This window comes from Dysidea avara, chromosome 4, assembly GCF_963678975.1.
Source record: "Dysidea avara chromosome 4, odDysAvar1.4, whole genome shotgun sequence".
In the NCBI taxonomy this organism is placed as follows: Eukaryota; Metazoa; Porifera; class Demospongiae; order Dictyoceratida; family Dysideidae; genus Dysidea; species Dysidea avara.
The window spans coordinates 47096710-47111705 of NC_089275.1; the positions used below are offsets into that span (position 1 = coordinate 47096710).

Genomic DNA, 14996 nt, shown 5'->3' on the forward strand with positions numbered 1-14996 from the left:
ACCTACTACATTCCTTGATAACTAGTTTGTATAGCAAATACCAGAGCTTGGAATGTTGGAGGTTATTGGCAAGACCCTTCTGAAATCCAAATCAGAATCTCAGTAGTTCCAAATCAGTTCTAGGCATTGAAATGGAATCAGCTAGTTGATGGCCTACGTGGAGTGCTGGTAAACCTTGACTTTGTAATTCAGTTTTGACTACAGTGGCTATCAGAATGATGATTCTCTGTTAACTATCTCAGCAAACACCCACTTATAACTGACAGGCGCAACATTATAAAATTATATTTTACGAATTAAATATTTCGTCCAATTAATGTATAATATTGTGACTGAAGTTGGTAATATTACAACAAGATGCTAGTCCTTCCCATAACAAGTGACCACAGTCGACTGGTATGTGATTAATATGATGATTAACATTCCATCCTCCACTGGTGTATAGACTTTGTTATTAATTGTCCTGTTAACACAATGGTACCAGGTGTGGGGTACACATCATAACCCATTACTGGCCTATTGTGTGCTGTGTGGTACTGTGTGTGTTATTATTACAGTGAGCCCACCACTCTGCTGCTGCTACCACCATCTGGCAACCACATAGCGAGCACCACTGAGGTAACTGAAGTTTTATATTGGTGATATTGTGTTAGTGTGTGGGTTGTGTAGGTGGAGAACTCCACAGTCAATGGGTAAGGATATGTGTCTAGTATCTTACCACCTAAAATATTCACATTATTATAGAGTGTGTGGGCTTTTATGTTACCTTATATGGATGTCTGTTAACTTGGTTATTTTGTGGTAGCAACTTTCAAGGATTTCTGATGGCAATATAGAGTGGTATAGGTTGAACATTTTACATGTCACTGACCTTAAACATGCTTAATTCTATCACACACACTCAGAGATATATAGTTCTGATTAATTAACCAATCCCAGAAAAATTTAAAATGATCTTGTTCATTGTATGATAATAGACTTGTGGATTGTGTTACCTGAACACTTGATCTAGTGTACACCTGTGCTATATGTTGTACTGTGGTGTAGCAACCTTGTAGTTGAAAAGAAAGCAACCCTGGTGTGTTTAATACTCATGAGTGGCTGCAATGACTGCATGACATGGGTTGGTCATCTCTGTCATATCAAAATTCAATCATGGTTCAATCATGGTAGGATCGGTGGTGCCAGGTTTGATGTCATTTGTTTATCCTTCAAAACTGGATAGTATAATTAATTGTGTATTATTTGTAGTGAACCAGATGTGTTGAAATCTTATTGATAAGACTCTGTGGCTTATTGTTAGGTCAATCAAGTGGCTGTGACGGTTTGTGTCCCATTGTCTACCAATAGACCTGTAGCCAAAATGGGTCTGGCCATCAGTAGCAGTAGCAGCAGCTGCCCCAACACTTGGTCTAGTTCATGTTACATGTTACCATCTGCCTGATGTTATAAGACTTCACTAATAGTGACAGCTGTACATCAGTTAATGTTTATATTATGTTATATGTTACATTGGCACCAACTGGGCTGTATGACTTCAAGCAGGAAATGGTTCACCTTTAGATACAGGTGTTTGTTGTACTATTACAGAATTGGAAAGGTAGGTAATTTTTTCTTCACAGGTAGGTATTTTTTTCTCCAGAGAGTGTTGGTAAAGGTGACAAAAGATTTGTCAGTGGAGTGGCCAACATTTCGTCAATACCAATTCTTTCAGCATTTATCCCTGAGGCTCTAAAACACTACACAAATTGAGTTAGAACTATGATGACTAAACTGTACATTCATGTACTCTAGCCCTACATGACATAGCTACACCAAGTACAGTTGCAGGTGGATACTATAGCATCTGCAGCTTGTAGACTATTAGTGTTAGTGATGTTGTTGTACTGGTACTACCAATAGACTTGTTTGTCCCTGTCTGGACATTGTCATCACCTCTCTGATGTATTCAAGAACTTTATGACATACCATAGCACACATTGGAATGTTACAATAGTTCTATATTCAGTGGAAGTTTATATAGGATAATTTCACCATTGACACATTATTGCACTACCTCACATGATGTCACCAACTTCCTGACAGACCATGTGTTCAAGCAGAACTTTCATTTCCCTTTATGTATGTGTAGTGTATGTGTTGTGTTGTTATAAGAAGAAATGGGATGTAAGTCACTGAATCCGTTTACTGATTATATACCACCTCTGTTGTGGTTTACAAGCTTTTTCCATTGTATAATTTCACTTCCTTCACTTGTTAGTGTTTACCACATGGAAGTGATGTTGATCATAATGAACTAATATGTTAGTAAGTAAAGTTGTGTTAGATGGAATTACAGTAAAGTCGTAGTAAACACACACCTGGTGAATTGTACTAGAGTAGATTTGATACTCAAGGACCTAGAATATTTGGAATGCGGATTAATGTCTTTTGTCCTAATCCTTATTACTGAGGTTTCGCATTAATGTGTAGAGTTCAGGAGCAAGTTCGGTGTTATAGGACACTCAATGGATTGTGTTTCAATAGTTTCTTTGTGTTGCTGTAATTGTATGTAATGGTTGCATACCAAGTGACAGTATTGGAATTTGGTCTACAAGTTTGTTTGTGATAAGTCAAGGACATATTATATCTTGTCCAGTTCTGAATATGATGTACACCTGTGACTTGTCTTGCATTTCATTGTCCATAAATAGTTAATCGTCTAATGTTACAACATGCCATAGTAATTGAGTGGAACCTTTTAAAAGGGACACTCAGTGTTCAGGACACAACACGAAAGCCTTCACAAAACACCTCCTTATTAAGGACATGGTTTACAGTGACATTAAGTGCAGTGTGTCAAAACAATTTTCCTTTTTTGTATATACCTTACCAGTTAGATACCAGAGAGTATACGTAGGAGGCAGAGCCTGGGTGTTTACATACATACATACCACAAACCTTTAATGAAGTACCTTAAAGTGAAACAGGATAAACCAGAAGGGCTGGTTGTGATTTGATCTGCAGGCTACCCACTGAAAGAGAACAATCTCTGTTATAGAAACTATCATGCCGAAAATACCTGGTCCTACAGCCATTGTAGAGTGGTTGTAGTTGCAGACTTGTGATTTACGTGTATATAACTACATGTATTGTATATCACAGTTTGGAACTTTTGAAAAATATTGAAACATTGCCCTGTAAAAGTAAAACTGAAATTTATATCCGATTTGATTTATTTTGCAGTGTATCCAAATTGAAAGTTAGTGTTGCTATAAACGTTTTGTAGGTAGGGCTTTTTCCAGTAAAGCAAGTATATTTTCAGTTTCCATTTGAATCCATATCATTATGTAACAGCAGTCATGTAATGTAGGCAACCTGGATGTGCTGGATTTGTAGTGGTCCCACATTAACAGGTTCCAGTGGAGAAGTGTTTTATATCATGTTGTATTGTTCCCTCCCTTCCTCAGGGATCCAATAACCAGTACACAGGAGTCATACTCTAATAATAATACAGAAACTATTATCACATCGACCAGTTCTGGTGATACGCTAGTGTCAGTAGTAATGACATCCCAATCGCCGACCACTACTCCACTACCAACTACAGATAATACTAATAGTGATGATGATAATAATACTACCATCTTCAGTGTATTGGAGACAAGTGATGATATTTCTGAGACAGTTTCTGTCAGTCCGACTGCTACAACAAATGATATTAATAATAAACCTGTTGAACAGGTTGATGGTGATCGAAGCAATATTACTGGTGTTGTGAGTGACACATCCACCTCTGGATCAGGTGATCAGATCACTACGTCCACTAATTCCAGTGCCACACCTACACCACTTAACCACACCTCCAATGGTAGCAATGTAACAAGTGATGAATATTTTGATGGGCTGTCAGTGGATGACGATACTTTACCCACTCAACAACCTCCGGTGGCTGCTTCTGGACAGCAGAAATCTTCTGTCCTTATTAGGCTGAGTAACCGCATTAAAGAATTAGAGGTGAACATGTCATTGTTTGGAGATTACCTGGAGCAGTTTCGTACCAGGTGTGTGTATGTTTGTATGTGGGGATGTATTGGTAAAATACAATTGTGCGGTTTATCAATTTACTATTGTTGTTGATGTGATTATCGGTAGTGTTTATCAACATTGTGTACCAGTACTAACTGAGTATGTATGTATGTCCTAATGATTACTATGAAACTGCAACATTGCATAACCACCATCACTGTTAACAATGGAGAAGAGAGTATCTAACTTGTTTGTGGTTCAGAGAATATGAGCCAGGTGGAATATAACAAAACACAAGTATATAGCAGCTGAAATGATTGAGTTAGCAACAAGGCTGATTTGTCTATAGTTTTGTAATAATGCTGCTACTTGTCTTCTTGTTGAGTTCCAGCTGAGGACAAATTCTTTGGCTAGTTGCACACACTAATCACCTAACCCACTAATGTGCCTCAGAATGAACTGCGGTAGCCATGCCAAGCTGAGCCCAGCTTGATATGACAAGGCGAAATGGAATGTTGTGGTTTGACCTGAGCTAGGATGCTATATATTCTGACCTTGGTTTGATTTTAGTGAGTATTTTCAGTGCTCTAAGCTGTTCTATGTACAACATGGCTACAACATACAATGCCGTGCTTCTGTTAGATTCCCAATTGTACTGTACTGATTTATTGGGAAAAGGGCACCCAGTGGCTAAACACTATGGCAAAAACAATGTACAGCTTACACCAGCTGATACTTAGCTGCTACAATTCCAGCTCTGTTTTATTCAGTACCTAAAGCTTGTTATACGTACATCATGTACTTGTTCTAGCTCGTTATTGTTTGGCTCACACACTTGTGAGGAGCAGTAGTGTGAACAAGGCCCTGACTCAGGTTCAATAACCTGGTTACGTGTTCAACGTAACCCAGTACAGTGTGAATGGGGAATGATAGCTGCTTGTTCTTGCCATACGTTCATCTATGGACCAGTTTATTTGGCCTTAGCAAACAGGTGAATGCAATGCAGACACAAGACCAATTTAAATTTTGCTGTTTAGAGTAGGCAGTCAGGTTCCTGTAATTTGTTCTGAGCTGATGTCAGCTCTGTCCATTAATCAAAATTTTAAATTATTTTTTTTATAAATTTATAAACATTTGTAAATGTTATCAGACTAACATGATCTGTGGTGCCCACTCTATTTTCAGAAATTCCATTCACCTCTTCCTGGATTTTCATTGTAGTAAAATCCCTTCATATGGACCACTTCCTTCATCATCAGAAACTGTTATGTCTTAGTAGTAGATTATTGTATTAGTGTAAGTGTCTTGTTAGCAATTGTGTGGTCAAGTCAACTTGTTAGTCTCAAGGGTATGCAGCTAGGGTACCAGCTGGAAGTAGCTTGTAGACTATTAGTGTTAGCAGCTTGTTCACTCTACTAATCTCTACCTGGATTGGCTGGATGTACACTCTTAATGAATTAAACAAAACCTCCTCATTTAAAGATTTTCAGTCCAACTGATCTGGTTCCATACCTCTAAGAGAGGAAACCATATCAAAAATATATATATATTTAAAAACTATCTTGGTCTGAGATTCTGCTGTGCAACTAGTAAACACATCTTCATTATGAGGTGAACCTGACCTCCTTCCCTTGTCCCAGAGTTTCACAAACAAGTGGCTACACAAGTCACTGTGTACATTTGATGGGATTTTTCAAGGTGGACTAGTGACCTCTTGAAGCAGGTGGCCACATTGGGCAGGTCACTTTGTACTACACAAATAACACATTTAGGATATAACCAATTAAGACCTGTGACCTTATTATACAGGGAGCAGATTGACAATTGGTTTTACATGCTAGCTAATTTGGTAACAGCTAAGGTTTTCCGTATGTGAGAAGAGTGTGTCCATATTTCCTAAACTATACATATTTTGTTTACTTGGTTAACCCTTAAACCTGCATAGAATTTTTGGAGAATGCATGTTAGTACTGTTTACAATACGGGCATGCATGGTGGTGTAGCTTAAATCCTAAAACTACACGATGATTGAAGTTGGTTCACTGGGCTACTTGGAGAAGTTTAAATGAATACTGTAACTACAGCGGCTTACTTGCTACGAAGCAATGAATAACAGTGAGTTGTGTTTCCATGTTTCACTCACATGTTTAATTTCGATTGTGGGTTTACAATCTCATAGCTATATATGGCTTTAATGGCAAAGTGAATATAACTTGTTGCAAGTTGATAGGAGCAACCACCGTCGAGTTATGAATAAATTTATTTAAAGGTATGTAAAGGGTTTGCATGTTTCCTTATCAAAAAGTTACTTACACGACTAGTTCAGGCCTCACCATTTAGCGTTAGGGTAAAACCCTAGATAGCATTTTAATCTTTGTTACATCACGAGTAGAGTGACATACATTGCATGTCCGTTACTATCCATAGGGTGTACATGTCGAAAGTTATAGGTCTTTATGTAAGGCACACATATTTAGATCCAGTATTCTGGGCAATGTGGGATAAGGGTTAAACATCGTTTATTACTTTAGTTCAAAAAACCACCAATGCAGCAACTATTCAAACTCGACCACTACTTGATATGAGTAAGCAGTTTTTAAGCTCATAATTTTAAAGCCATTTGTAGCACTGCTAAAGTGTGGCTAGACATGGTGTTTAACCAAGTGTACACAATAAATTTTACATCACAACATACTGGTTGGTTAACATGTTATATCCTTATACAGTAGTGGTTGCTTGTCCTAACATTGCTATTGTCCTAACATTGCTATTGTTTTTTGATAGACAGTTATGTAAGACAGGTATTGCTACATTGAAGCCTTTCTTAAATCACTGTTCCATGTTAGGAATACCTTTCTACAAACAGACCAGCTCTATTCTTTTCACCTATGAAAGAGAATATCCTTTATAGTTTATGGTATTGTAATCCTCATTGTCTGTGGAGGCTGTAGAAACAGAACCTTTTTCAATGCTGCACAGTCTGCAGTGATACCCATCACAGTGGTAAGAAGGAGTTGGAGTAGAACACAAAACACTATTGTAGTTTATTATGTAATTCCCACTTAGTGGAGAATAGTTAGTATAGTCAACAATGGGTCACAGCATAGTATAGCTCACCTGCCCCCTAGTATAGTGTGAATTAGCAAAATGTCATAATCAGATTAATGCAAGCGTGTGTGTGTGTGTGCGTGCGTGTGCGTGTGTGTGTGTGTGTGTGTGTGTGTGCTAGTTAGTGGTTATGGACACTTCTTTACATTGGGCACTCTAGGATCCATAGCTCATGTTTCTGCTAATAGTTGTGTTGGTAATTTCTGGTGTTATAAACACTGAGATGTCTACTGTAAACTATTATCATTCCTCAACAATTACTGGAATGGTAACAGTACTGACAGTCACTTTACCTGGTCATCATGGAATACTCTAGACTTGTATTATGTTATAACCAAACCAGTCAACCTGAAAATCATTTGTGTACTTTAGAAAATGTGGCCACCTGCTTATCCAGGTCACTTGTATAATCAAGTTGAAACGCCCTAGTCCATGATGTAAAAATAGGTTATAGAATTCCTCCACCTAATTTATATGTGAGATCATAGTTTTTTTAACCCAAAGGTGATTGGTTAATTATGCTGGGGATTTCTGATAGGGACTATTAGGTGATGTGAGGTGAATCATGTGTGACATACACTGGAACCACTTTATAATAGACTTGTTACATTGTAAACTGTGTCCTTGATAAGGTGGTGTATGTGTAGTGAGAACAGGATCTCCTTATAGTCTTTGGCCCTGAGACATTGGTCACCTGTCAAGAAACCCATCGTACAGTTGAACGCACTTGATTTACCTACAGTGTCAGTATACTATGGTTGATTGTTGTTGACCACATTTTACCTATAATCAAACTGAATAGCAATGAACATGTTTTAAACTACAGGACTGCTAAAGTTCGGAAAACTATTGTATTGTAATGCATGAAGACTGCTGAATAGTTTAAAGTTAGTAGCTGGCTATATATGCAATGAAGTCTTTCATACTGATAGAAGATTGACATTACACTGTAGTAAAGCTCACACACAAATGTTGCAAACTGCTCTGAACACAACATTAAACTCTACTTCTTGCAACTGGAGTCCATATCTGGTATACCTGGGGATATGATAGGATAAAATGTTCATGTGACAGTGAAACATACGACACAGTGAAACTATTTTACATATTGGCCACCTTTGGGACTGTGTTTATGGTCATTGCGATAATGTGCCTTCACTTTATGTGGTTGTGTAGTACACTTGTGAAACGTAGCACCTACAATATGTGTGTATGTTTGGAATCTACAAGACTTGGAGAACAAATGACATTTCCTATCATGTTTTTGTAACTTGCTTTGTGAGAATTAACTTGTTCCAACACACCAGGCAGGTGCTTGTTTACTAATAACAAGCTGTTAACAGCGTAGCCAGCTGCTTGTCAACAAGCCCTTCTACAATTAGCATCACACAACAGTACACAACAGTTGCTCTGTATTATAATTATTATGTTTGTGAATTTGTGGTGTAGAAATGGTTACAGTGGATCCTCGCTTATCTATACCTCAGTTATCCAAACGAATTTAGTTATCTTCCTAGGAACAAAGGTGTTTGGACTTCACTTATTTGAGACTAATCCTTTCCTGATAGCACACGTACACTTATTAAATAAATCTGTATATTTATTTACAAGATTAAATGTCGCATGATTTCTTTTCTCAATTAGTTCACTGCAAAACCCACTATATGGTCACACACAACCACCATTAGGTGGTCTCCCAGTGATGTTGATATAACACACCTATTGAAATGTTGTGGCTTCATTTTTCATTATACTAATGAAGATAACATTGACCCACTTCATGTCAGTATTTGTTAGTGTTTGGTCCTGTTGCCATGGTAACATGACAACAAATTATGATCTGCTAATTAATGAGTCATAGTGTATCCAGGGCTGGACTTTCTACTTGTACAAGAATATTTTAATTTTATAGTTTTGTAGACATTATATTTGAACAAAAATCTACATTTCGTACCAGATGTGCATGAAATTCCATAATTTCGTATGTATGTATGTACGTACGTGTGTATCAGTTTGTTTATAATATTAACTGTGGCTTTCTGGTGTGTTTATATGACAGCACAAAGTCGCTTACATGTTACCCACAAATCAACACCATTGTGCTAGAAGAAAAGGAGGAAAAGTAAGACAATTGCATGTCCTTGGTTCGTGCATTGTATCTCTTGTAGTGTACATAAAATGGCACATCCAATGCCAAAGCCTCACTGAACCTTAAAAGAAATTTGTAGTAGTAACCATTGTTGAGGTACGCTTGTCTGAGCCAGTCAGTAGAAAGAAATGCAAGTGTTAATTTTTTTGTCGTGGAAAAGTATTACTATTTAAGTACTACAGTGCTATACTTGTAAGTAAAAATAATTTAGTATAATTCTCAGCTGGAATGTAGCCAAAGAAAGAAGAGGGCAGTTATAAGCCTACACCCTACTGTAATATTCTAAGGGACAGATTTCTTTTTTCTGTCTTGTTCTTGTTGTACATGTTCCGCTGACAATATCTTCAGTGAAGCATATCCTAAAATCTAAAGCTAGACACAGCCTCAAATAGGTGAGCTCAGTTTTTGTATATTACAGGATAATCAAATTGTGTCATAGCTAATGTCGCATAAAAATAAACCTGGTGATTTCTAACACAATATTCTCCAACAGTGGCTGACAATAATGAAAAATGGCCATTTTGTTAGCCAGTAAATTAATGTTTGAACGTGTGTTCCTATCTGAGGCTGATACATACGTATGTCTTGAAATATATATATATATACCACTTTAGCGTGGGCGTTCAAAGGCGCCGCTCGGTGTTTAACTCGCATATTGCCCGGGAAATATCAAGATATTGCCCGGGAAATATCATAAGAAAGCGGTTTGCCAATGACTTTGATACCCAGCCAGTTCAAAGAATCGATGCGCTTTGACTCGTTATATTGAGCGACATAGAGCTTTGTATTGTGGGACTCGGTTTTGTAGAGGTTGCTAAGCTTAGTACATAGGCTAAGATAGAGTAGTTGGTTGTTACTAAAGGATAATGAAGGCACAAGATAATTGTTTGGGCGATTGTGGATGCGTATTTCTACCCACCGCGTATCAACCTTTGAACAGACCATGGAACAGCAAAGCTACTACTGCTACATTGAAACAGGTTAGTAACTTACAGTTCTAAGTACTTAACTTAATATAATAACTTACGTACTGTCCCAATAGCGAAGTTAGTTAGCTTAACTTAGTACAAAAATGATAACAATATAAACTCCATCCCACAATCGCAAGTTTTCTAACATTGCGTGTTGAAGCATAGTAACGTATTAATGACGTTTTAACGTATGGACAACGTTTTGATGGCTATTAGCCCACGCTATTAAAACCACAATCGATCTTCAGATGCTACTGTATAAAACAAATGGGATGAGTTCTCATTAGTTCTTTCACCTATTAGGTGAGTGCGCCCCAAGTGATATATATCACTTGTACCATGGCTGCTTGGGATTTTGCTGACATATACACCCGCAGCCCTCGCGCTTTGGGTGTATATATCAGCAAAATCCCTCGCAGCCATGGTATAACTATTACATAATACAGTACTTCCCATTTTGATTACTAAACAAATGTGTGAAAATTGAAAAAAGATAAATGTGTAGGAATCACAGTAAAGGACACGCAAAGATATTACCTGAATCTGGAGCCATAGCTGGTTCACATTACTTCAGTCATGTGGGTGTGTTAATAGTTGGTTATCACATTATTTGTTGTGAGTAGTGAATTTGAAAATTAAATGTGTACTACTATATCTATGACTACATAATAACAACTTTGGTTTCAGTGATCATGTGTATAGAATTGGTTACATGCACGTATGTGAGTGTTTGCGTTCTTATCTTGATGTGTGTCGTCACAGTTTGAAGCGTAACAAGAACAGGACGGATGACTTACAGAGATCAATAGAAAGGAGACTGGAGCTACTCAATGAGACAGTCACAGCTCTGAAGAATGAGGTCAGTGTGTAGTAATGTACAGGCTAGAATGATTTATTGTATGCAGTATCTCTGGAAATAAATAGGAACTAGTTAAATTAAAAATAAAAGCCATGAAATTTTTACTACAGAAGTATTTAATTTTTTGTTAGATTTGAGTACAGTGAAATGACCGTCACTATTTAGTGGGCTGAGACACTGGGCTGACATATTATTCTATATGCTGAATACGAGCAGTGTAATATGTTATGCTATATGGCACTTATTCCTTAACCTAGTATTAAAAATTTGTAATCAATTGCACTGAAGCAAAGGTTTAGCCATACGAGACTAGCTCACTCTTCGAGCTTTTGTCTAAGATTATCTCAAAGGATAACGTCTACTGACAAGTTGATCACCAGTTAAAATTTTTCCCTTTAAACTAGAACTAGTCTTACAGTTTACACACTAGAGCCTTGATACTTTCATGATCATACACTATACAAAACAGTACAAACTATTGTGTGTTTTTATTTTTGTCTTAGCTTCTCAATCATCAGATACTCAGCTTCCTGTTTGACACTGCCACCAATCTTTCTTTTACTTCCATGTTATTTGTGACCCAAAGTTGCTATCAAAAAACCGCAAGCGCTCTTTTTTAGCAAAATTACTACAGTAACTCGTCCAAAACTTTTTTGCCTTTTGGGTGAAAAATGACAGACTAGTTCTATTTTAAACATAAGGATATAGAATAGCAAGAGGTATGCCTGTTGCCTAACGCACAGGTGCTAAAAATTCTATAATAAGTCACAGACTAACTAACAGCCATAATATTTCCATCAACGTAAAAGATAACCCGTTTCGCCATGAAGCCTTACACAAACTGTACAGAGCACTCTTAACCAACTATCACTGTCACATTCCCTGCAGCATTTAAGTGCTAACAAACAGTAGCAAATTACACTTCGTATAGATGCAAAGTACACTGCTTGTATGCAGCATTTAGTAATGGACTGTAAGTTCCCTTACTAGGAGACTCACCATAGCGAATGTGCAAAAACCGAAAATGTCAGTCCAGTAGTCCAGTCCACTAAGGCCCAGTGGAACCCTTTGTCATACATACAGTATTGTAGTACTGTGTAATAAAGATCGTGAAAGGTTTGCATAAAAATTTAACTTTCCTTTAGGACAATTTGGTCAGGTATAACCAAAATCAATGTGCCTTCAGAGGCTTCCAATACGTTTCTGCAGATTTTTTGTTTTGGAAAACTTTTAACAAAAATTTTCTACTCACTAAAAGGTCGAAAATAAGTTTCTATATTTTAGTTGTCAAAAATCTGCAAGCACATCTTACAGCCTCAGTTTACCCACACCAAAATAACGATACCCCACTGTAATCTTTATGTGTAGGTGTTCAGTACGGTAGTCATTTGCTTAAAAAAAAAAAAAGTCTTATGTTAACTACAGTGAGTTCATGTCAGGTGTCAAAATGGTGGGTGGTAGTTGACCATCTTCAGTATGCTTTTATATAATTTCACTTTACACCAAATAATATGGTATATAGTTTTACTGTACAATACGAAGTAAGCCTGACTGTTTTACAGTACTGTTATTTGTATGTATGTACAATGATAGTTGGTGTATTGAAGTCTCCAGCAATCAATAAGTAGCGTTACTTTTAACTTGCATGACTTTGGAATGTCAGCAAAGCTCTCAATTGTTTAAATTAAATTCTTAACATTTCTCCGTGTTTAGTGATCAGGTATTGCTGTGGTGTGGTTTCCATGAATCACAACAGTTTAAAAACTATGTTTTTGTACAAAGAAAAGATAATTATCTAAGAGATAATTATCTAAGATACCATGTGTATGTGTGCATACCTGAGTTTTAGAAAACAGTCAATCTATACATGTATATGTAGTCTCTGATTAATAGAAATTTCTATGATGACAAAGCAAGCAATTTTGGAATATCTTGGGGTGCTATGTTTGAGAATGCCATTCACTTGTAAAGGTATAAGGTTTTTAAACCATTGTATAAAATTCTGTAGCAGAAACTTGACCTCATATTTACATACAGTACGTACGTACGAACACCGTGTTTCTATTGACACCATAGTATTTGTATCTATGTACTACGAAAATTGACATCATCACATGAATAGTCATGTGATCTTGTTACAGACGGAGCTCGGCTGGTTGTTATTGCTACAACTACATGAAGACATACAAGTGCTCACCAAGGCAACCTTGGACATCAGCCAGTCACTAAAGCTACAACAGGTCAGTAATAATTGTGTAATTGTAAATACTATGTAATTACAACAAGTACACGGAATTTTCAACTAGAGTAGGGACCATAGCACATCGATAAAAAGTACTGAAACAAGCTGGAGTAGTGCACGATGTTAAATCACAGTAAAACAATAAGCTGCCACATCCTTGTATTTGTGCTAAATACATATTGATATTTCAACTTCACCTTCCTCATGTAATTCCAAATAGCATGCAGGCACTTCGTTTCTTGAGCCATTCATAAATTATATCCCTACTGTGCTCAAGATACCATAATAAAAATGCACAGTAAGAATATAATAATTCCTATTGTTTTACTGTGATTTAATATCATGCACTTACTCCAGCTTGTTTCAGTACTTTTTATCGATGTGCTATGGTCCCTATTCTAGTTGAAAATTCCAAAAGCTTTGAGTACTTGTTTGTTAACTTTTTTTTGTAAAGTTATTATGGCTGATGAACCCATGCATACCACATCAAAAGAAAGAAATGGTGCTGCATGCCCCAGCTATCAATTATTGTCTGAAAAGTGAAGTATCCATTATGCTTCGTTGTCAGCTATGTTAGACCCGTTACACAGCAGTACGAATCAAGAACTGTTCAAAAAGCACCTCTGCAATCAAAGTAGCTACTATGAAAAATATGGACGATTTCCGGGGAGTTTGTAAAAGACGGAATAAGGAATAGCGGAATAACGGAATAACTCGCATCACAACAAACGGGCATTTATATGGCTTATGCAATGTTAGGGTGATTGTACTGTTACAGCTGTGAATTCATCCCTCGTAGATATCCTTACAATGTAGGGTGATTGCGTGTACTGTTACAGCTGTGAACTACACTGCTTCGTCACTCATAGATGTCCTAGCGAAATGATTACTATACGCTCTCACTACTACTGTATGTAGCTAAGCTAGAATATACAGTAGTTAGCTATTAGTTTCGTTTTCGAGTCTTCATCCTTCCAGTGGAGGGATGAAACAAAACGACTGCCACACCCCCTTTGCTCATGACGTTGGTACCATACTTAACATACAGTACCCGCTTACAAAGTGCAAAATTACATTTGATTATAGCTCTTACTAGCTACTATTGTATGTAAAATATGGTACCAATGTCGCAAGCAAAAGGGGGTGTGACAGCCGTTTCGTTTCATCCCTCCACTGGAAGGATGAAGGCTTAAAATGAAACTAATAGCTAACTACTGTATATTCTAGCTGTGCTAGCACAATGATACTTAGCTACATACAGTAGTAGTAGTAGTAAGAGCATATAGTAATCACTTCGCTAGGACGGCTATGAGCGACGAAGCATTGTAGTTCACAACTATAACAGTACACGCAATCGCCCTAACATTGCAAGGATATCTACGAGGGATGAGTTCACAGCTGTAACAGTACAATCACCCTAACATTACATAAGCCATATAAATGCCCGTTCGTTGTGATGCGAGTTATTCCGTTATTCTGCTATTCCTTATTCCGTCTTTTACAAACTCCCCGATTTCCGTTATGAAGGGAAGCCATTGCACTACTGCCAAATCAACACCTTGCACTGTCAGCAAGATGAATGAGACACAAAGGAGGACACTGGTAAGTCCATAAAGAATGCATTGCACATACTGCAGTGTGTCAAAAGGCACATGTCCA

The 14996-nt window shown here is 37.3% G+C and overlaps 1 protein-coding gene across 4 annotated transcripts in view; it reads left to right on the top strand.

The window, feature by feature from the left end:
- LOC136252496 (SUN domain-containing ossification factor-like) overlaps nucleotides 1-14996 on the top strand; it is a 45670-nt gene that overhangs the window by 22273 nt on the left and 8401 nt on the right. For all 4 annotated transcript variants that reach the window (XM_066044937.1, XM_066044938.1, XM_066044940.1 and 1 more), the window contains 5 exons: nucleotides 558-618; nucleotides 670-692; nucleotides 3450-4043; nucleotides 10999-11095; nucleotides 13237-13335. In XM_066044937.1, coding sequence (XP_065901009.1) covers nucleotides 558-618; nucleotides 670-692; nucleotides 3450-4043; nucleotides 10999-11095; nucleotides 13237-13335 — 874 coding nt within the window. The remainder of the gene's footprint in view (nucleotides 1-557; nucleotides 619-669; nucleotides 693-3449; nucleotides 4044-10998; nucleotides 11096-13236; nucleotides 13336-14996) is intronic.